We start from the raw sequence: 23737 nt of genomic DNA on the forward strand, positions 1-23737 counted from the left end.
CATTTTATACTCACAGCCCATCACAAAGGGAAGTCACGGCAGGAACCGAGAGGTGGGAAGTGAAGCAGAAGCCATAGAGGAGTGCTGCTTGCTGGCTTGGTCACAATGGATTGCCCAGTCAGCTTTGTTATATGACCCAGAATCACTTGTCCAGGGGTTCCCAGATGACCCTAGATTGTGTCAAATTGACCAGAACAGGCTCAAAGTCAAATTTAATGTGATTTAGAAGTGAGTGTTTGTTTTCCCTGAGTATGAACATAAATAGCCATACCACTACACAGCAATGTGTTAAGAATGATTGTTCTTGGCCTGTAAAATATATAATACAGTATGATTTTTTTAAAAAGTGACTGGGTATTTGCAAATACTTTATGCTTAATAATCACTTTACACATGGACATGTAGCCAAAATCAATTTTTAAAGGAATTTTGATAGTTATTTCTGAAATGTTATAGTTGGTTTACACTGCATTATTTAAGTAACACTTCACAATTGTTGCTGATTCCTCCTTAAATGTGTGTCTCCCTTGAAGACAGTGGAGCTGCAGTGTGTCTCTTTTCTCAAGGCCATAAGCTAGGACAAACAAAGCATGTCATAGATTTCCATATGAAGGCATCTGGTCTAAAACCCTTAAAAACTCTTTCATGGCACTAAAGAGACAGCTCAGCTATTCTACTTGCTGAAAAATCCTGAGGACTGAAGTTTAGACTAATGGCATGTAACAAACCAGGTATCCTAAAGATATCTGTAATCCAGGCATCAAGAGAAGCAGAGCCAGGAAGATCACCAGGGCTTACTGGCTTTCAGCTTCACCAAGAAAATTCAAGCTCTTGGGTTCTAAGAGAGCCCCTGATGTAAAAGAAGACGTGAGTAAACAGAGGAGGACACCTGCTACCTGCTTTTAGCCTCCATAAGTACACAAACACATTCTCACTCACCCACACACACATACATACAAATAAACAAATCTTTAAAAACACTTGCATTCTGCTAGTGAACTTGATTTTGTGCTTTATATGCTCTAACAATATGTAAAAACCGATGAGTGCAAACATTTATCTAAACTTGACACAGTTGACACATTCTTAAGACTTGCCTTGTCTCAACCAAAGCTACTTGCACAGGTAAATGAAATAATTTTCATAAAGTCGTTAAAAACTTAAACATAAAGAGCAAGTACCTAGTAAATATAATCACAGATTAAGATGAGGGAATATTCAAACACGGGGAATCTTTCGTATATGGCAGGAGGGGTGCTTTTGTGAATATTCATATGTATATAGGACCTGACAGAAATGTGATCACTTTACTTTGAGTAAGCACTGAAGTCTTTGGAACAATAAAAAGAAATAATTCGTTTCACCGATAGTAATGTGGTTTAATCACAATTCTGGTATAACAAACTTCAGAATTGAAGAATGTAATTGTGATGCAGGATTAAAGCCTTAGTGTTTGTTTCTGTCTGTCTTCTTGGTGATAATGTTGTGAGTCACAGAATTAGGCAGTCATTATGTGAATTGGACAATAAAATGAAGGCAGTAAGGTCTTTATGATATTTATTTTAAAAAGTAAAACCAGTAGAAACTGAAAGCACTTGGACTTTTGCTCCACTCTAGACTATGTATGGAAGCTGCATATCTCAGGATGAGTGAAGATCAACAGAAACATCCCCCAGACCCCACCTCTTGAAAGTGCTCAACAGATCCTCGATACCCACATCACTTTGATGTTAAATCTTCATCTGCTTTGATGAAACTACTGAATCAGAATCTGTGTTGTTAATAAGATTTTCTGGTGATCACATGTATATTAAGATCCCATAAATATATTTTAGGGACCCCAAACCTTCAAAAAGAAATAGCTACTTAAAACTCAATAGCTATGGAACTCAATGTTGCCATAACCTCGTTGGGAATGAAATAATGTTTTCCCATATGTAAAGACACTAAGAAAAAAATAAAAGCTTGAAATTATTAAAATCATCAAAGAGTCCCTTTTAAGATATTATATAACATAATCTTGCAAAATTGGTTTAAAAACTGTGAGTTCATATCTCTCCTAAAGTGTTTTTGTTCTATTAAATGTCTTCATAAAGCTCTGTCAGCTCCTGAATAATGAAGACAATGGTCTACCTACGATCCTGTAAGTATATTTAGAAGCTCCAATACTTATGGGATAAAATCTGCAGAGGAAAGTGCTCAGTGTCTAATAAAGAGGCCGAGACGAGCCTTCCGAGTTGGGCATGATGTAACATACCTGGAATCCCAGCATTCAGGAGGCTGAGGCAGGAATATTCCTGTGATGAGTTCAAGGCCAGTCAGGGCTACGTAGTAAGACTGCCTCAAAAACAAACAAACAAAAAAGACTCTTCCATAAATATCCACAATATTTATGTATTAAAATATCTACACTAACTTTTAAGATCTCTTGAACAAAGTCCATTACATTCAATGCCTGATCTTCTCAGAGAACGAAGCTTGGCTTTACCTAGATCTAAACTCTAAGACTCCATTATCACATGACTTACATATTCCCTGGCATTTTTTAAAACTAAGGAGCAAGACTCAAAGTGCAGCTATTCCAACAGTTGCCCATCAGCTATTTGCTTGGTTACGAAATTTGTTCACCGTCAGGGTTGTGTAGACAGAGGGAAAACTCTTACTGAAATCCTGCCGTCACTGTCACTGTGGCCATCGCTCACATGCATACCTTCTGTTAGCAAAGTAAAGGAACAAAGCCAAACTGAGTATCATACCCACCAACACTTAGCTCCTAGCCTATGCATGAATGCTGCCTGTTACATGTCACATCCAAAATAACTGACTGTGACCTCAAAAGTAAGTGTCTACCAATTTAACACAAACTACTCAGTTTAGAAATCAAAATGTGGCAATGATCTTCAGCCAGGTGCAAATTTGAACTTCAAACTGCTCTTCTATCAACCTTGATCATAATAATAATACCAAATGTGGTTGGCACTGTGACCTGAGGTACAAACATACACAGTGGTATCAACATTTAAATCTTCTAACATCAGCAGTCATGCCCAGAAGAGACTGACAACTATCTTGTTCTTGGCTGACCCAAAGGCAAAAAGCCCCAAATTTGGAGGGGTTATGACTAAAATGTCAGTTTGGAGTAGGATGTGGTGGCATATACCTGTTATTCCAACACTGAGGAGGCAGATATAGGATATAGCAAGTTCAAGGTCTGCCTGGTTACATGTTGCGTTCCAGGTCAACTTCGTTATTAACCTCATTCAAAACAACAGTTTGCTCTCATCCCTAAAAAGGTAGCTGATGGGATGCCTCTGATTTTATTATGACACTTAAACAATGCAGAAGAATATTTCTAGGTGGGGCTATTAAGAATTGGATAATTCACTGGTGGTGGTGGCAGTGCATGCCTTTAATCTCAGTACTCAGGAGGCAAAGGCAGGAGAATCTCTGTGGGGATGAGGCCAGCCTGGTCTACAGAGTGAGTTCCAGGGCAGCAAAGGCTACACAGAGAAATCTTGTCTTAAAAAAAAAAAAGAATGAGATAATTCATCAGTAGATAATTCTAAGTTCATACTTACCTTTATTTTATCTAAAACAAAGTATATTAGGATACAGAAACAGCTACCTGGTATGTGGTCGCCTTGAGAAAGACCACCACACAAAAGCAACAGAGTTGCATTCTCTCCCTCCTCTTTACCCACATGGAGAATTTAATGGAAATTTGTTTTTAAATAAAGACCCTAGAAAACAGAGCAGGGTGGAGGGTTCTGCTATCTTGACTTTCTGGGTCTTAGATGTTTGTAATAGTTTTATGGTTTTTCAAATACTTTCATAGTTTCCCATATTTGTCGGTTTCCCAAGAGTTACTGAGAGCAAATTTATCAAATGTGGCTTACTTGGTAATTTGGATCGCTCAAGTTCATCACCTCAGACGAGAATCCTACATCATTCCTCACTGCAGCCTCCAACAGCTTCTCAAAAGAAAAGACCCGGCCCTGTCTACTGCCTTCCTTTTTCAGGCAAACTTGCCATGACGTTGTTTCGTTTTGTGTGTTGAAGGTCCATCTGTGCCCTCTCCCTGTGTATTCCTACTTCCGTAGCATCATTAACTGATACTAGAAGCTGGCAACACCACCTCACCCCTCAAAAAAATACCATACAGTAAAAATGCTAGCCGTCATTCTTTGCCAACATGCAGAGCTTGATGGAAATTAACCTTTTAAATAAAGGCAGGTAGCATAAAATTGGAATATGGTTGGGCTGGAGAGTTCCTCAGCAATTCAGAGTGCTTGCTACTTTTGCAAGTTGGATTCCCAGCACCTACATGGTGACTCACAACCATCTGCGACTCCAGTTCCCTCTTCTAACCTCTACAGACACATACATACTCATAGACAAAACACTTGTATATCTAAACTAAAACAAATGGAATAGAGGGATTTCTGCTGTCTGGGTCTTCCATGTCTTAGGAACACTGGAAAAACCACTTAATCATGGAACCTTAACTCTGACCTTTCACTGATACCCAGTGGCTGTTCCTCCCATGTGCCCTTTACCTTTAAAAGTGGCACATCTGGAGCCCAATGGTCTAACCTATGTCACAGTCACTGTAGGCACAGAAATCAACACAGCATTATTCTCACGAGTCTAGTTCCTTGACTAAACACAATAAACAGTCATCTCAGCTTCCAACAGAATCCATACCACACCAGGGGAGACTATCAGCATCCATACCGTCAGCATCTGTACTATTAGTCTAGACTATCAGAGTCCACACAGCTATACTCTGACATACACATACACACAGTGAGTCTGAGCTGCATCCTAAGCATGGCCACACCCATTGTTTACACAATCCAATCAGCACTGATACAAGAGGACTGTTGCTGCTTTGTCTAAGGGAGAACAGCTATGTTTGTAAGAGTCAAATCAGGCTGATTGTTTGCATGGCTGGCAAGTTACTGGCACAGTGTTTAATAGAAGGAAGAAAGGCCTTTTCATCTACCAGTTGACCTGCTCCACTCCCAGGCCTTTTTGACGAAGGGTTCTGGGTCAGCCAAGAGCAAGTGAGCTGCCGGTCTCTCCAGGGCATGATTACTAATATCAGAAACAGTACGTGTTGGCACTGCCCTTATACCTGCTGTATGCTCTCTCTTCACTGAAAATGACAAAGAGACAAAGAAGTGCAAAAGGGCAACACTCATAAGGGGCATTAGGCAGGGCAGACAAAAGCGTAATGTTCAACCATCTATACCAGTGACTCTGACTAGTTTTAAGGAAACTGCCATTGTTATGCTCAGCTCTACTAAAGCCATTAGATTCTAGCCTCATTCTCCTTGATCCTAACATCCACCAACCTCCTGGTTCTCCCGCAGTCACTGGTGGCCGGGGCTCAGACCTCACATCCTTTCTTAGTATTTAACGTCCCCCTCTCTCTTGGCTTTACCATCAATATGTCAAGTAAGCGCTCAAGTCCTTCCTATTCTTTAAAAACAAAAACAAAACCATTTCCTCATTCTTCTCCAAACTAGTCAACTATTTTCAAATATCTAATGTATTGTTGTCAGAACATTTTGAGTGAGAACTCAGTCCTGTGACTAGCCACTTCAATGCTATGTAGACAATAATCTCCCTCCCAGGCCCTGTCTTCCTAGAGCTTGCTGTCCTAGCCTTGCATGCCCATCTAGTTTGTACCTTTGTTTCCATTCACGAGCCATGTGGGACCTATTCTAGCCAATCTCCACCCAACATTCCTTCTGCCCGAGACTCCTCCCCTTCACCACCATACAGTGTCACTCTACAGATGTGCTCTGATCAAGCACACACTGTTCTCCTCCGTGGCTACTATACTATGACCCCTTCTCCAAGACAAGCCATAGAAACTTGAGTCTCCCACCCTTGAGGCAGATCACAGAAACTCTACTCTTCCCTTTGGCCATCATGAAATTCTTTGGCCAGCCAGTCTAGTGCAACACTATCTCATAAGACCCAGCTGATTGCAGAAGAGACTTGCCTCATACCCTGGAGGGACAATGATGTCCAGGTAGGTCAAGAAGAACTCTTAAGGAGGCAGGTCTTTCCAGGTTCTAGTTCTATCAGCAGAAGATATGATGGCATCTCTACAAAATCCCAAAGGACAGGCCCAGAAAAGCCATCAGACTACTGAACTAGAGGAGTTCCTAGAGGATGATGCCTAGAGAAGCCAGGGAAACTCTGCACCCTCTCCCCTCTTCCATATGCCTGGATCTGTGGAGTATCTCCATCTCTCTGTCTCTGTTTCTCTGTGTGTCTCTCCCTGTCTCTGTCTCTCTATGTCTCTCTCTGTCTCTGTGTCTCTCTCTGTCTCTGTCTCTCTGTGTCTCTCTCTGTCTCTGTGTCTCTCTGTCTCTCTCTCTCTCTGTCTCTGTCTCTCTGTGTCTCTCTCTGTCTCTGTGTCTCTCTGTATCTCTGTTTCTCTTTGTGTGTCTGTCTCTGTCTGTCTGTCTGTCTGTCTGTCTGTCTCTCTCTCTCTCTCTCTCTCTCTCTCTCTCTCTCTCTCTCTCTCTCAGATACTCTCCCTGCATAGACCTGGATGTCCTAGAACTCAAAATGTAGACCAGAATGGCTTTGAACTCACAGAGATCCTCCTGCCTCTGCCTCTCGAGAGCTGGGATTAAAGGCGACATCACCATGTCTGGCTGTATCTCTTCATTTAAGAGTCTTACAGATGTCTCCATAATAAAGCGGTAAAGGTAAGTATATCCTTGAGCTCTGTGAGCCACTATCAGGGTAAATGAATTGAATGCTGGAAGAGGGCTAAGGGAGGTCTACTCATTAACAAGTTGGTTAGAAGCCTGCCTTTAAAAAACTGTGGCTTGCAACTTGCTTGTGAGTGGGGAGAGGAAAGAAGTCTTGGAAACTCAGTCCTCAACCTGTGTGATCTAAAATTAGCTTCAGGTAGACCATGTCCCACTGAATTGAGTTGGAGGACACACTGCTGATTTCTATTTCCGATTCAATCACCTACTGGCTGGTGGCGAAAATCCCCACACACCTGGTGTCAGAAGTCTTCTGCTGAGAGCAGTAGGAGAGCAGGGGAAAAACAAAACGTGTTTCTCTAACAAGCAGCAGGATGCTACCCGTGTATCCCGCCGTTTTAAATTTTACTTTTGATCTTTCTCCAACACTTCTGAGGGTTCAGCCACATATTCCCAGACTATGGCAATACTTAAAACACTTAAATCCACTAGCATCATATTTCTATATGTTTCTTTGCACTCCACACCCGTGAGCTTTGGACTTCTCAGGAGAATAAGGAAAAGTGCTGTTTGTTGAGCACAGAGAAGGAGACAGCCAACAAGTTAATACAACATGATCCTCAGGCTGCTGTCCTGCACCAGTTTCTATAGCTATCCCATACATAATAAACACACTCCGAGGCAGAAGAATCCTGCGCACTGCACTTTTTAATCCCGTAAGCACAATACCTCACAGAGGCAGTCTGTTTGAAGTCCTGACTCAGCACTCTTCCCACATAGGATGAAATAGAATTTTGAATTCCACAGAGCTATGTCACGGGATTGTCATGCTGTCTGACTGCAGTTGCTCTCGGCTAAAGACAAAGTGAAGGGCTATTCTGACAGATGGCGAACAGCAGCAGAGCGGTTCGAACTGATATCATTCACAGATAACCCCAGTGAAAGAGGGGACACTCCTGGCTTGTCAAGGAATCAAGCAACTGAACAGCAAGCCCCCCACCTCCTGAGCCATGATCCCCATCGCCAACCGCACAACCAACCGAGTACTCACGCATATCACCAAAGGTCCCCTTGGTTACTTTGGTGGCACTTAGAACCACAACCGTGAATTTATGGGAATACTGGTGTTCTACCTAGAAATAAAATGATAAGAAAGGTAAAAAATAAGCATCCCCTCCCCGATGGCATCTCATTGTTTCACTGAGACAGATTAAAAATATGAAAACCAGTCCACACATACCAGAAACATCTTGTGACAGTAGGTTGTTCCTCTCTCAACTCTCTCTTCTCTCCCACCACAGAATCATTGAGGAGTTTAGCTCTTGCCTTACGCTGTCACTAGTCACTACAGCTTGAGGGTGAGAATGAGAATGTCTTTGCTACTTGGCGGGGGGGAAATGTAAATCAGGACTGCAGGCATCTGGCGCACAATTGGGCTTTGTACTCTGACTAGGAAGTGTGGCTTAGAGAGGTAAACCCAGAGCAAGAAGCTTACATCACTCAGACTGGTTTGCCTCTCTTGCAGCCGCTCAAAATCAGCCCAAAAGTTTTTTTTCTACATGACATTCCTGAGACCGTTGTCAAAATACTTGGGACCTAAAGCAGTTATATATTGACTCAAATGCATTTGCTTTAAGCTATGCTCAACAGCGTTGTTTCTAATAGCCTGAAAGTCTGCATGCACGTAATAAAATTAACAGGGAGGCGGGTGATTACACACCTCACCTAAATGGAAACCAGATAGCAAACAACCTTACCCACTAAAACAAACAGGGAAGTAGGAATTTATATAGTTTTAAGAGCAACTGAAAAAAAAAAAACAGCAAAATATTTAAAGCTCATGTGTTTTTTTGTTTGTTTGTTTCAAGCTTATGGGAGTCCACTGTAGTTAATTTTAATACACCTGCTTGGCTAGTTCTGTTTAAAAAGCAGCTGAGGGCTGGAGGGATGCCTTGGCAGTCAAAAGTCCCTGTTGCAATTACTAACACCCAAATGGCAGTTACAACTGCCTGTAACTCCAGGTGTGGGGGAGAGCTGGTATCTTCACCTCTGAGGGCAACATGTATGCCTCTGGTGCACACACAGGCATGCAGGCAAGTCATTCGAACATATAAACCAAATGAATCTCTTTTGAAAACTAATTTTTTAAAAAAGCAGAGATAAAGTCAGTACTATGAAGCAGTAATAATTTAAAGGCAATGGGCATAAAATATAAACAGAACAGACTTCATGCGGATTAACTGGTCTCATGTAGCCCAGGTGCGTCTCCAGCCATCTCAGACTGATAGTGAACTTGAGTCCTGGTCCTCCAGCTTCTGTCTCTGGAGTAGCTATGATTACAGGCCTATGGACCTCCACCAGCTCATTTTAGGCAGTGCTAGGGATCAAATCATTTAATTAATTTAACTAAACTCACAAAGTAATGTGTTTCATCATGGCATTCTTATACATACCTGTTATTATAGTCTGTTCATTCTCCTCTCCCACAGCTCTCTCTCTGCTCCATGAACCTCAGCCTGGCCCCCTTCCTTTCCATACCAACATCCTCCTGTCTGTTCTCATGTCAAATACATACTATTACCCTCTCTTTTCCACTTCTGTCATGAGCTCTTCGTCTCCTCCAATAATTTTCCTTCTACTCCAACACATACACATACACACACACACACACACACACACACGCACGCACGCACGCACGCACGTACGCACGCACGCACGCACGCACGCACACATACATAAACTTAAGCCTAGATTTCAGATATGAGAGACATGTGGTGCTTGTCTTTATCAGTCTGGATCATTTCTTATAACATAATTATTTTCAGTTTCACGTATTTTCCAGCAATGGTCATTATTTCATTTTTAAGCCCAAATAAAACGTTTTTATGTATATGCAACACATTTTATTTTGCCATTCATTTGCTGGTAGAGATCTCGGTTGCCTCCATTTCCTAGCTGTTCTAAAGAGTACAGCAATAAATATGTATGTGTAATATCTCTGTAGTAGGATTTAGAGTCTTTAAGATATATATCCAGGCATGATAGAGCTGGGTCATATGGTAGGGCTAGTTTCAATATTCCGTGGAGTCTCCACACTGACTTCCACATCAGCTACACCTGCTTACATTCCAGTAGTGAATCAGGGCTCCTCTCTGTTCACATGCACGCCAGGATTGTGGCTATTGCTATTATAGCTAAGGATGTTGAACACATTTTTCAGTATTTAGTAACCATTTCTATTTCTTGTGTGTGTGTGTGTGTGTGTGTGTGTGTGTGTGTGTGTGTGCACGTGCATGTGTGTGCATGCGTGTGCATGCAGTGTGTGCGTGCGTGCATATCTGTATGTGAGTGCATTTACCCATACATGTACATGGTAGAAGACAAAGGCCAGTATATGGTATTTTCCCCTACCCCTCTCCACCTTAATTTTTTAAGACAGGGTTTCTGTGGACCTGGAGCTATTCATTTGGCTAGAAAGGCTGGCTGGTGAGCCCTCAGGCTCCACCAGTCTCCATCACGTCTCCACCACCACCACGTAGCAGAGTTACAGATGTGTGCCTCTGGAGCCCAGCTAATATGAATGCTAGGATCCAAACTCAGATCCACATGCTTGCACAGCAAGCACTTTCTGCACTAGGTCAGTTCCTAGGGTCTTTCCTGAGCTGCTGGAGTTCTTTTGAGAACGTCATTGCTCATGTCTATAATGGGAGGTGTCTTCGCACTGTTAACTAAGTTAAAGTTCCAGGTCTTAATATTAGGGTCTGTGACCCACTTTTAATTATTTCTTTGTGCAGGGTGACAAATATGGATTTTGTTTTCCTTTTTATCGTGCGGACATTCTGTTTTCCCAGCAACATTTGTTAAAGAGGTTGTCATTTCTCTAGTATATGTTAAAACGAGACGGCTTTAGCTGTATGGAATAAGCCCACTCTAAATGTAAAGAAATGGTGAAAGGCATGCCAGGCAGATATTATGCAAAATAAAACTGGTTTGCTACATTAATTTCAGATAGACCAAACATTAAAGCAATAAAAATAATCAGGAATTAAAAAATTATTGTTTAAAATGATACAATAATCCTTAATATATATGTGTCAAATAATACAACATGAATACATGAGGCAAAATGTAACATATATCAATAAGAAGAAATAGAGAGATCTGTTATTGCAGCTGGAGACTGTAACAGCCCTCTACCAGTAATAGATAGATGCAGCAAACACAACAGTGGTAAACATGTAATTACCTCAGAGCTCAATCAGTTAACTGGATACAATAAACATCTAGAGATGATGTCATCTACCATCAGGACATATAGTCTTCTCAACCTCACATGGCACATTCACCAAAATAAACCATGTAGTGAACAATAAGCACACTTATTTAAAATACAGAAACAAGGGGCTGGAGAGATGGCTCAGGGGTTAAGAGCACTGACTGTTCTTCCACAGGTCCTGAGTTCAATTCCCAGCAACCACATGGTGGCTCACAACCATCTGTAATGAGATCTGGTGCCCTCTTCTGGCCTGCAGGCAGAAGACTTTATACATAGTAAATAAATAAATCTTTAAAAAAAAAAAAATACAGAAACAAAATAATGTTTTCATAATACAAGGAATTAAATAAATGAAAAATTAAGAACAGAAAGATTTATAGTCCCCTAAACACACAGAGATAACCAACTTTGTGAGCCCACAAATAGGTGAGTCAAGGAATTAATACAAGAAAGGAAAGTCACAAATATCTGGAATTAATAAAGGAAATGAGGATACAACTTAGGAAATTTGTGAAATACAATGAAAACAATGCTCAGAGAGAAATTTATATTATCCAATTCTTTGACCAGAAGGAAGAAGAAAAATTCAAAATGAATAAGCTGAGCCTCCATCTTAGGAAACACACAAAAAAGAACAAGTTAAAACACAAAATAAGGAGAAAATAGTAAAATAAGAGCAGATATCAGGAAAGCTGAAAATACAAAATGAATAGGGGAAGCAGTGACCCCCAAACGTCATTCTTTGAACAGACCAAGCCAGGTGTGGTATTGTTCATCTCTAATCTCAACATTCGGGGGGCTGAGGCAGGGAGATTTCTGGGAGTTCAAAGCAAACCTGGTCAATACAGCGAGTTCCAGGCCAGCTAGGACTACATAGTAAGACCCAGTCTCAAAAACAATAATAAATAAATGAAACATAACAGCATAAAATCAAGAAATCTTTAGCCAGGGCATTTCAGAAACAAGGAAGCCATTATGTCACATACAATAAGCCAGACTTAACAGGAAAAATATTTTTTCTCTTATGCGTAATTAAGGCTACATATAAAATTTTATGTATATGTAAAATGTAGATGTATACATAGATATTTGCTTTCATCTCCCTGTGTGGTTAAGTCATAAATTCAGACAAAAGATCACAAGACAGGGAAGGGGGATTAAGGAAAGGGGAGGAAGGTAGGGGTAATGGGACACATGTGACATGAACGCTGAGCAGGGGATATCTGGGGCTAAAAGAGAACTAGCCAGAGGTGAGGAAGGTGGAGAGGATGAACAGTGAGGAAGAAGAATGAATGAGAAGAAAAGATAATGTTGATGAGGATGGCAAGTCCATAAGAAACCCACTGAGGATGACCTAAAGTAACTTAAATAAAATATAAAATTATCTTTAAACTATGTCCCGATAACATAATTAGAGGCACTAGGCACGGTGGTACGCATGCACAGCTCCAGCACTTCATGCATACCACCGTGCCTCTGTCAGACATGCTAAGCCTGTAGGCCAAAAAGGATGCCCCAATGTTGCAGAGAAACCTCGAGTAACTGTCCAGGAAGCTGGATGTTTTTGCCATAACTCACATTTTTTGGAAGTTGTTTGTTTGCACATCCTGTTTAACTAGGTAATATATTTCCTTCTTGGGTCTCAGAGGGAGTTGAAGATTAGATAGTTATAGTTTTCCTTGTTAAGAAATTCAGAAAAGAAACTCACTTAGAGATATAAAGTGTATACATTTGAAAGACATCAAAAAGTAGCTTTCAGTTGGTAATGCAAATTAGGACAGAAGGTAAATTAGATACAATCTTTTGGCTTCACAAAAATAGGACAGATAATGGAATATTTTCACTGAATTTATCAAATGCAAATGGACTAGACATTGTTATGTATTTATTGTCCATATAGATGGTATATTGTTATTGTACTTATTACATATAGTTTTTCTTATATTAGTTATAACTTTTTATTTTAGACAAAAAAGGGGAAATGTGGTGATATTTTATTTGTGCACCTCAATAAACCTTATCTGAAGATCAGAAGAAAAAAAGCCAGCCACTATATTAAACATAGAAGTCAGGGAATGGTAGCACATGCCTTTAATCCTAGCATGCAGGAGGCAGAGATCCATCTGGGATCTCTGTAAGTTCAAGACCACACTGGGAACAGAGCCAGGCATGGTGGCACATGCCTTTAATCCCAGCACTAACCATGGAGGTCTAGAGATCTGTACAGACAGACAGAAAGTGACAGAGCTGGGCAGAAGGAGGAAGTGATGTAGCTGGGCGGAGAGAGGAAGTGAGATGGCAGAACAGAAAGGCATATAGGCGTGGGCATACAGGAAGCAGGTCTCTCTTTGGCTGAGGATTTCCAAGTAGTAAGAACGTGGCTGGCTTCTTTCTGTTTTCCTGGTCTATCAATTTGTACCCCAATATTTGGCTCCATGTTTTTTATTAGTAAGACTATTTAGCAATTCGTCTTAGAGGTGCTAGGCACGGTGGTACACATGTACAGCTCCAGCACTTCATGGACAGAGGCAGCAAGTTAAAGGCCAGTTTGGGCTACATAGTGAGACCTTTTCTCTGAAAATCAAAGCAAAACAGAAATGCATACAAAAATAACACCCTGAATTTATAGATTCAACACATTCCTTGAATCATGTAAAGTTAGTTTTCAAGAATAATTGATTCAAAATTGTTTATGTATAGGCAAAAAAATCCAGAATAGCACATACAATATTAAAGGTTACTAAAATACTGAAGGTGAACTAAACTAAATCAACCCGACTTCATGGTTCCCTGTGCTGCTGTAACCAAGACAGTCCAGTACTTATGGAAGAGCAAAGTGGACCAACGCAAGAGATTTTGTCCTTTCCTCAAATGGAGCTATAACAACTGGACATCTGCACTGAAATGAAAAATGAACCAAGACATATATGCCTAGGCTTGAAGTAAAATGAAACTTGTCTTGGAAAGTCCAACTTAGGGCATCAAATTTTTCTATCTAAGAGACCTCAAAAGTAATTGTTATAGATGTATGCCTAGCACACAAGAGATGGAGACAGGAAAATAAGGAATTCAAGACTAGCCCTAGCTACAAAGTGAGTTTTAGATAGGCTAGTCTTCGTGGGATCCTATGTCAGAAAGAAAGAGAGACGGGGGGGGGGGGGGGGGGGGGGGGGGGGGGGGGCGCAAAGAGAGATCACACACATTGAATTCTTACATGTAAACTTGCTTACCTGCCAATGATCTATGCTTATCTGTGCCTTTGAACATGTAATAGCATATGACTATTCAATGTCTAAAATTCCCTATAATATGAAACCTATGAGCAATACTTTTATCTATCTGCAGTTTAACTTTTAAGTAGTTGCAAGTATACACACATCAAATGTTTCTTAAAGCACAGAAAAAATATGTTATCATCACAAGGACTTGTTGAGTGTGCGTTACATTCTAGCTATTCTATTAGATGCCGATTCTCAGTCTTCCCAAGATCCCTACTGTTGACAACAATGAGGCATCATTATAAATGGTAGACCTTATAAAAATAATATGTATTGTGCTGGGTGGTAGTGGCACATGCCTTTAATCCCAGTACTCAGGAGGCAGAGGCAGATGGATCTCTCTGAGTTCGAGGCCAGCCTGGTCAACAGAGCTGGTTCCAGGACAGGTTCCAAAGCTACACAAAGAAACCCTGTGTCAAAAAAAAAAAAGTGTGTGTGTGTGTGTGTGTGTGTGTGTGTGTGTGTGTGTGTATAGTAAGTATATATGTATATAGATAAATATCTCTGTATATATGTATTGCTATAAATTGTTAGGCTTTAGTATCTTAAATTATTTATTTTATATTTTGTGTATGTGTGAGTATATACCATGTGTATGGAGGTACTCAGAGATGCCATAAGAGGGCATTAGATCCGCTGAAACTGGAGTTATGGGTGGTTATGAGCTGCCCTGCCTGAATTCTGGGAACCAAACTCAGGTCCTCTGGAAGAGCAGCAAGTGATCTTACCCACTGAACCATCTCTCCAGCCCCACACTTCGTCTGGGCTGGGTTCTGACTCGGATGATAGACAGCTGCTTATGGCTTGGGGATGCCGCCAAAGGAAATGACACTGACTTCACAGCTAACGTTCTCCAAGAGAAACCAGTGACTCAGGACAGTGCTAGGCGGCAGCTGGCAGAAAAAGATGCTGCGGTTCTATTGAGATGTCAAATCAAAGCTCCATCTTCTGACTTAGTCACCGAGATTAAGCCTTGCCTGCAGGTCTAGAATTACCTTACTTTGAGTATCTGTCCTCATCCTTAATCTTTACCATAGTGAATTAAAATTTACCAAACAATAGAAAAAAAAAAAGATAGTGTACTCAGTTGATTCTGTACAATTATGTTGACGCTGGTAACTAAGACGATTAACAATGAAAAAGACAACCAACTTAGATCAAGCCAGTGTGATGGCTTGGCTAAAGTTAAATGTCTACTATTAAAAGATCTAAAGCAACTATCCTAAAACTAATCAGATGGAAAAGAAGGTAGATTCTATAGGTAAATAGTGCTTTTCTCTACTTAGACGCCACTTTTTAACTTTAACCAAAACCTAAACTGAAGGGTGCTAGTACATTAAGACTAGCAAAGGCTGCTGGCACGGTGAGGGTGGACAGAATCTCATGACTGAGCAGAGAGATAGTGATCTTTGATCGGCAACTAGCGACTCCAAATGATTTCAGAGCTGTTTAAAAAAAAAAAGGATCGTACCTCCGCCCTGATATTACCCTCACCTTTCTTGGTTATTTTCAGTTTCACTTCCTGATATGTGGTTTCACTATGACAAGTAACTAATGCAGGGACTGCACTATCCTTTCCCTCTCTGTACACGAAGGGTCAGCATGGTCTCTCTCCAAAGGTAGCACACATTCTCCCGTACATGGTGACACTAAAAATACAATGGATAACTGGGGACGGGGAAGGGCCTGTGAGGAGGATGGTAGGAGAGGAGTCAACAGATATGAGCAAGGCATGCTGTCTGGATGTTTGGAAATACCATGCCCAGTTGACTAATATGAACAATGACTGTGATAATTGAAGGAGAAAAACCCAGTTTAAAAAAAAATGCAGCACTTGAAAGACAGGAACAGAAAGATTGTGAATTTAACATTTGTCACAGCTACACAGTAAATCTGAAGCCAGCCCAGGCTACAGGAGGCTGTTTCACAAAACACAAAATAGAAAGAAACTACACAATTTGTGCTGTAGGGATAACATATAAAGCCTTCCTGGGTACTAGCAGCCCATTTTAACACAATCCCAGTCATCCAGAAAGCAAGCACCCTGGAACAGGGACTAAGTGTGTCCCAGACTGTCAGTTTCTCTAGGCATCTGTTGTGGGACCAAACTTTTCCCGGGAAGATGCAACACACTTGTTTACTCACCCCAGACAGGGAGACTATGACCGACCTAAGTACAGATGCCGCCACAGATCAACTTGGTGAATCAATGAGTTTTACTGGGGTTACTTACAGGAATAAGAGTGAGGGGCAGAAGTTACAGAAGCAGAAATGACTCAAAGACTGCCACATCGCCAAAGCTCACCCCAGCAAGGGTGACAACTAACAAAAGCTGGGAACCGGGAGCACTCTGCAGGCAGCTCAAACAGGTTGTGGAGAATGGCCTCTCCAAGTGACTCTAGTCGTAAACCGCCTTCCAGGCAGCTCAGCTGGGTTCAGAGTCTTCTTGGCAGGTTAGCTTATCTGAGAGCCTTTGCAGCTTTTATCGCTTATTCTGGCAGGGAGGGGCATAGTGAATCTGGTCAGTGTCCTTCCTAGGTGCCTCAGTTGGCCTCTTTCAGGCAACTGGGCTGGTTTCTGCTTCTTCCAGGCAGATAGTCTGGTCTCACAGTCTTCTTTGCAGCTTTTATTGCTTACTTTGGCATGGAGGGGCCTAAGGAATCTGGTCAGTTTCGGGGACTTTCTGAAGCTATTTTGAGTTGTTTACCTTCCCAGTTTAAGGAGCATCCCTGAAGGTTGAAATGTTTCAATTTAGGAGGGAACTGTCACACAACAGCTCTGAAAGAGTCAGACCAAGTTCTGTCCTCAAGGAATAACTCTACACTTCGACTTCTTCAGGATGATCAGCACAAATTTTGAAGTGATTAGTGGCATGAAGAGGTACGACACCCAGACAAAAAACCAAAGATGGGCCCATCCATTTAATAGCCACACTATATGACTCCTTTAAAAAGAAATCTCGCCGGGTGGTGGTGGCACACGCCTTTAATCCCAGCACTCGGGAGGCAGAGCCAGGCGGATCTCTGTGAGTTTGAGGCCAGCCTGGGCTACCAAGTGAGTTCCAGGAAAGGCGCAAAGCTACACAGAGAAACCCTGTCTCAAAAAACAAAACAAAACCAAAAAAAAAGAAAGAAATCTCAAAAAGTGGAGGTCCATAGGAATACAACCACATGGAATGAAACTCATAAAACTGGATGAGATTTTACAAAGAACCAAAGAGAAATCTGAGAAGGAAAAGATTAAAGTCGATAGCCTCAGCCTAGACAGATGGCTCAGTGGTTCAGAAGGCATTCTGCTCTTGCAGAGAACCAGAGTTTGGTCCCCAGCACTGACATCAGGTGGCTCACAACCATCTTTAACTCCAGCTCCAGGTGATCTGACAGCTCTGGCCATCTTGGATACCTGAATTCACATGCACATACCCACACAGACACTCACATAATTAAAAACAAAATTAAAAAATAAAATTTAACTCTTTGTAATCTATGGATTTCTGAAGTATGTTCTACAGTATAAAAGCAGAAATATGAATAGTAGTTGTAATTTCTGCACTTTGCTGCTAAAAAGAGGCTTGTGAGCAGACATGGGCACACGGGAAGAATCATCAACTTGAATGGACCGTGTGGCAGTCAATTTAACATGATTTCTAATTTGAATTGGTGGATTCCATAAAGTAGACCACCCTCATCACTGTGGAAGGACATCCATCACCCAGTCCATTGACGGAACTTGAACAGAACATAGAAGCTGCCTTCTTTTTCTAGTCGTACTACTTGAGCTGAGAAGTCTCATCATCTCATATAAGATGACTTCTTAGGCTGGGATTAACACCAGCAGCTCCCCCTCATTCTCAAGCCTTGTGATGACTAACCTTAATTGTCAACCTGACACACTAGAATCATTGGGAGGAGAGTCTCAGTGAGGGACGGTCTAGATCAGGTTGACCAGTGGATGTGTCTGTGGGGATTATGTTAATTGAATGGGAAGACCTGCCTACTGTGGGTGGTACCACTTCCTTATACTACTCCTAGGCACAGGATCCCGAACTGTGTACAAGTGGAAAAAATTCAGCGAGCACAAACATGCATATATTTATTTATTCTCTCTGCTCTTGACTATGGATAGGTCTAGCTGCTTCAGTTTCCTCCATGTTTATTTCCCACCATCACGGACTGTTAACCCAGAATTATGAACCAAACAAGGCTTTTCTCCTTTAACTTGCTTTTGTTCCAGTAGTTTATCACAGCAACAGGAACTGAAATTAAGACGGGCCTTTATAATAGCACTGAATTATTATACCTCCACATCTACTGTGTCTCCATCTTGAAAAAGCAAGTGATATGGCTTCTCAGGCTTTGCAACCATGTGGACTGATCCTCAGTATTGTAGTTAGGTAGTCAATAATTCCTATGAAGCCCTGCTGAAGAAGCCCAATACACTAGTCTTTTATTCCAGACTTTTCTAGATTGTATTTGTGTTCAAAATTAAGCTATTTGCCTTAATTACCATAATATTTGGGTACAGCTCCATGCTTTGGTAAGTACAATTTAGTCACTTTCATATCTATTTGCCAGTAGCAGGATCCTGGAGTCCCAGAAATATCCTGCTGGTTTTTTTTTTTAAAAAAAAACATTTTAAAAGAAATCACGTTGTGCACACAGTAATGTATTATTTATGAGAACTCTGTGAGGCAGACACCACGAAGGATACTATTTATACCCTGCATTCCAGATGAGGCAGAGCCCAGTGCTCCTGAGCACGTAACTGGGAATACCAACACTACCAACAGAATACTAAATCTTGGATTTCATACTCGGTACTAGTAGGGGTTTTGTTTTCCTATTACTGTAATGATCTGGAAAAATACCTGCCCGCATTCCAGACATCCTGCAGCATCATTTTTAAAGGTCCTTTCCTCATAATAGGTCATGCTAGTATATCCGTATGGTTGACTGTCTCTAATGAAAGGCTAGCCTTCATTTCTGTGGATGTGGGCAGTGGCTGTCTGTTGCTAATATGTGGTAGAAAAAAACTACAAGGGTATGATTAATTTTCTGAGTAAAAAGATGGAAACTTTCATAAAATTGGTTTTGTTTTGCTTTTTGACACAGAGACTCATACTGTGGCCCAGGCTGTCCTGGATCTCAGTATGTAGTCCAAGCTAGCCTTGAACTCATAACAGTCCCCTGTAGTTGGTTTTGTTGGTTTTTGGTTTTGTTTTGTTTTCGACTCTTCAGGAGCCTGCCACCCCGCTCCCAAATAAATACAAAGAGACTTAGTCTCACTCATGACTGCCCAGCCTTAGTAGCTTTTCTAACTTAAATTATCTTTAACGCTTCTCTTTAACGTTTTGCCTCTGGGCTTTTTACCTTTCTTTATTCTATATTCTTTCTTCCCTTCTTACTAACTGTGGCTGGCTGGCTGGCTGGCTTCTGGTATCCTCCCCTCTTTTTCTTGATCCTTGCTGTTTCTCTTTTTTCTTCTCTGCCTGCCAGCCCCACCTATTTCTCTCTCCTGCCTAGCTATTGGCGGGCTTTCAGCTCTTTATTAGACCAATCGGGTGTTTTACACAGGCAAAGTAACACAGCTTTACAGAGTTTCATAAATGCTTTATTCTTGATCTCTCCTTATGAAGTTAATGTTTCTATTGTAACAAAACAATAAAAAAAGGCTAAAAGAAATTCTAAAGGCATGAATATCTTCAATATTGAAAAGCACCTTAAAATAACTCTAGGCTAATGGGAAGGTAGTTCTATTGCACATTTATCTCTCTTTGCTCTACTGCCATCTTATAAGCCAGTACCACTAAAAGCAAGAGAGCTTGGTGGCTGCTAACACTCCATCAGCCCGCAGTATTCTCCAACACAGAGGTGTGGTTTTAAAAGCATTATCCTGGGTCCTAGGGCAACTAGACTTTTGGCTTGTTTGGCACCAACTGCTCATTACAGGATATCTGGCCTCATTCCTTCTTCTCTTTTAAGCTACTGATGCTCTATATTGAAAGAGTTCAGTGATATACTTTTAAAAGATCTTTCTAGTATTGTGGAACACCCCTATAATCTCAGCACAAAGACAAAAGGATGAGTGTCTTTTCAAGGTTAGCTTCAGATACACAGTGAGCTTTGAGACAGCCTCAGTTGCATAGCAAGACCCTGACCCCAAATTAATTAATAGAAAAATAATTTCCTGTGAAAACCCGAAGGAGGCATGTTTTCATCTACACATATGCACTCAGAGTTGTCATGAAATACACACAGCACCAAGAAAATGTAAAAAAACTGTGAATTCATAGTTCTTCACTTAAAAGAGCTATGCACATGCATTTAAGGCCTGCACTCCAGAGGCAGAGGCAAGCAAATCTCTGTGAGTTCAAAGCCAGCCTAGTCTATATAGTAGATTCCAGGCCTGCCAAGGCTACATTAATTAGCAAGACCTCATCTCACACAAATAAATAAATAAGAAAAAGAAAATGAAAGATCTCTACAATTCACAAAGACAAATGTCGTATTTCTAGTCTCATGTGTGGAGTCAGAATTTAATAAAATACACATAGGAAAGTAGGAGAGGTCTATTTAGAAGGAGGGAGGGGAGAAGCTAACATATGCTAGGTTTGCCTTTGCGTCCCCAGTGCTGTTGACAGGGATTCCTACACTGCAGTATCCAGTGAATGGCAATGTGTGTGTTTAGAGGTAGAAGGAGTCAGACGTGCAAACACTTGAGCTGCAAACTGTACCTAGTAACGAGTGTAAGGACACAGAGCCCTGCTTGCCCTTCTTCTTCCTTGTCTGTTCCAGAGGCCAGACTCTATGAGAAAGTTTGAGAACGACCAGTGTGATTCCATTATCTGAGAGTTATATAAAAACACCTATCTCTCTGAGGGTGATGGAGTGAGAAATAAAAACTAACCCGTACTTAAGATATAAGACACTTTGTGGGCTGGAACAATGGCTCGGTAGTTAAGAGTATGCAAGTTTCTTGTAGATGACCAGAGTTCAATCCCTAGACCCACGCTGGCAGCTCGCAACTGCCTGTAATGCCAGCTCATGGGAGTTCTGATTCTCCTTACCCCTATGGGCGCCTGCACTGAAGTTTACATACACATCATTAAAAACAATAAATTTCTTTTTTAAAGGTTTAAAAGCAGCTTACTTGTGTAGAAAGTAATTCCACACCAAAAAAACTAGCATTGTTTTAATATACAGAACCATGAAGAAAAATAAAATATTGTTTCAGAAAATAAAGATTACTCTACAAGCATTTTTGCACAAAAACCTTGATTATTTGCTTTTTAAAAGATAAATGCTTTAAATATAAGAAAAAATACAGACTATGTTAAACAAAGAAACAAGAGTTATATTAATAAAAGATGAAATAAAATTTAAAACAAAATTATTATCATAGATAAAAAGGACTTACTAATAATATAATACCAAATCAATCAGAATATATATTTTTATATTATATTTATATATACAATATATATAAATTCAAAGTTATATGTGCCAAAAAACACAACTCAAAATTTCATAAAGCAAAATTTGGATATGAAACATATTTTACATGTGTATTATTTATCAAAATAGATAATATGCTAGCTGATAATCACATATAAACTTGTTTAAAATTTTTATGGCGTATCGGGAGGCAGAGACAGACAGATCTCTGGTCTACAGAGCAAGTTCTAAGACAGCTAGGGCCACACAGAGAAACTCTGTCTCAAAAAAGAAAAATCTTATAGAGTATATTCTAAACACTTGATGTACAAAAATAGCTATAGAATTATCAAATGTTTGAAAATTAAGAAGGACATATCTACATGCCCTTTGTATCAAAGCATAAATCACAGTGAAAATTAAAAATATTACATTAAAATATGACATCTCAAAACTTAGGGGCTAAGGTATATGGTTTTCAAACAATAGAATATTTAATACTCAGTGATCAAAATACAAGAAGGAAAACTAGCAGTATTTACCAATCACAGAAATGGTTAAGCTAGAAATCTAAAAGATTGTCCAAAGGATTAATAGAAATTCAGTGAGGTCTCTGGATGAACAATAATCAATTTTGTTTCCATATAAAGACAAAAATTGCTTTTGTTTTTGTTCTATTGCTCTAAAGAGACACTATGACCAAGGCAACTCATATAATCCCTATGAGGTTTGCTTACAGTTTCAGAGAATTAGTTCATTATCCTCAAGTCAGGAAGCATGGTGGTAGGCACGCATGTGCTGAGAATTTACAACCTGATCCACAGGCAGCAGGCAGAGAGAAAGACTCTGGGCCTGGTTTGAGCTTTTGAAACCTCCACCTTCATCCCCCCAGTGACACACCTCCTCCAACAATGCCACACCTCCAGATCCTTCCTAAACAGTTACACTAACTAAGGACCAAGCATTCAAACATTTGAGCTTATAAGGGTCATTCTCATATGAACCACTACAAAAACTAATTAAAAAATAAAATTTACAAATATCTTTACAATAACACTAAAATATCAAGAAATATATATATGTGTGTACATAATAAGAATTTGTATATACATAAATACACCAGTATTATATGTATATGCACATGTATGTATATATAAGAATCTTGTATATACATTATATATATATATATATATGATTCTTATAGAAAACTACAACACATTACTGAGTACTTTAAAAATGATCTGAATAAATTTTGTTTTCTGTGAGGTTTGTTGGTTGTTAATAGATTAATAACCTCAGTATTGTCATATAAACTCTATCTTAATTAATATTGATCTGTAAAGTCATTACAGGAGTGAAGGGAAGGTTTTGTGTGTGTGTGTGTGTGTGTGTGTGTGTGTGTGTGTGTGTGTATGCCCATGTTCACTTGAGTTGACAAACTGATTCCAAAATTTACACGACTATTCAAGAGTAAAAATAATAATCATCTTTCATCTTGGAGAAGAAATAGAGAGCTTTACGAGACCATAGATATGCATTTCAAATCTTTGCAACAAGAGTAGTTTGGTAATGGGACAAACACAGACTAATAGACCAATACAAATTAAAAAATAAATAAATAAATCAAGTGCCACATCTACAGCTGTCTAAATTAGGGCAAATCCCTACTGCCATACAAAATGGATATGGTGGTTATCAGTAGAATGCATAGTTTGCAATCTACTCAATTAATAAAATAATCCATGACAATGTATACATGTGGAATTCTAGTCACAACAACATGAATGAATCTCTGAAACATAATATTGAATCCAGATGTTTAGAGAAATGTAGCAGGGGAAGCAAAACGTACCTATGACATTAGACATACCAGTTTCTTTGAAGAGATTTATGGAGTATAAGAGTGATAAACCAATCTTTGGGTTTACTAATAATGGATATTTTTATTTGGATGATGTTTCCTGGGTGGGATACATATGTAAAGCTGTATTAAGCTTAGCTTAGCAATGTATC

The 23737-nt window shown here is 40.1% G+C and overlaps 1 protein-coding gene across 4 annotated transcripts in view; it reads right to left on the reverse strand.

The window, feature by feature from the left end:
• The window catches only part of Pla2g4a (phospholipase A2 group IVA), a 272464-nt gene that overhangs the window by 88570 nt on the left and 160157 nt on the right, over window positions 1-23737 (reverse strand). For 2 of the 4 annotated variants that reach the window (XM_052737131.1, XM_052737130.1), the window contains one exon: window positions 7789-7870. In XM_052737131.1, the coding sequence (XP_052593091.1) occupies window positions 7789-7870 (82 nt within the window). Of the gene's footprint in view, window positions 1-7777; window positions 7871-7977; window positions 8114-23737 lie in introns of those variants that run through there. The other 2 variants (XM_052737132.1, XM_052737133.1) reach the window with 2 other exon arrangements.

This window comes from Peromyscus californicus, unplaced genomic scaffold (genome assembly GCF_007827085.1).
Source record: "Peromyscus californicus insignis strain IS unplaced genomic scaffold, ASM782708v3 Scaffold_14__1_contigs__length_90479793_seg_2, whole genome shotgun sequence".
In the NCBI taxonomy this organism is placed as follows: Eukaryota; Metazoa; Chordata; class Mammalia; order Rodentia; family Cricetidae; genus Peromyscus; species Peromyscus californicus.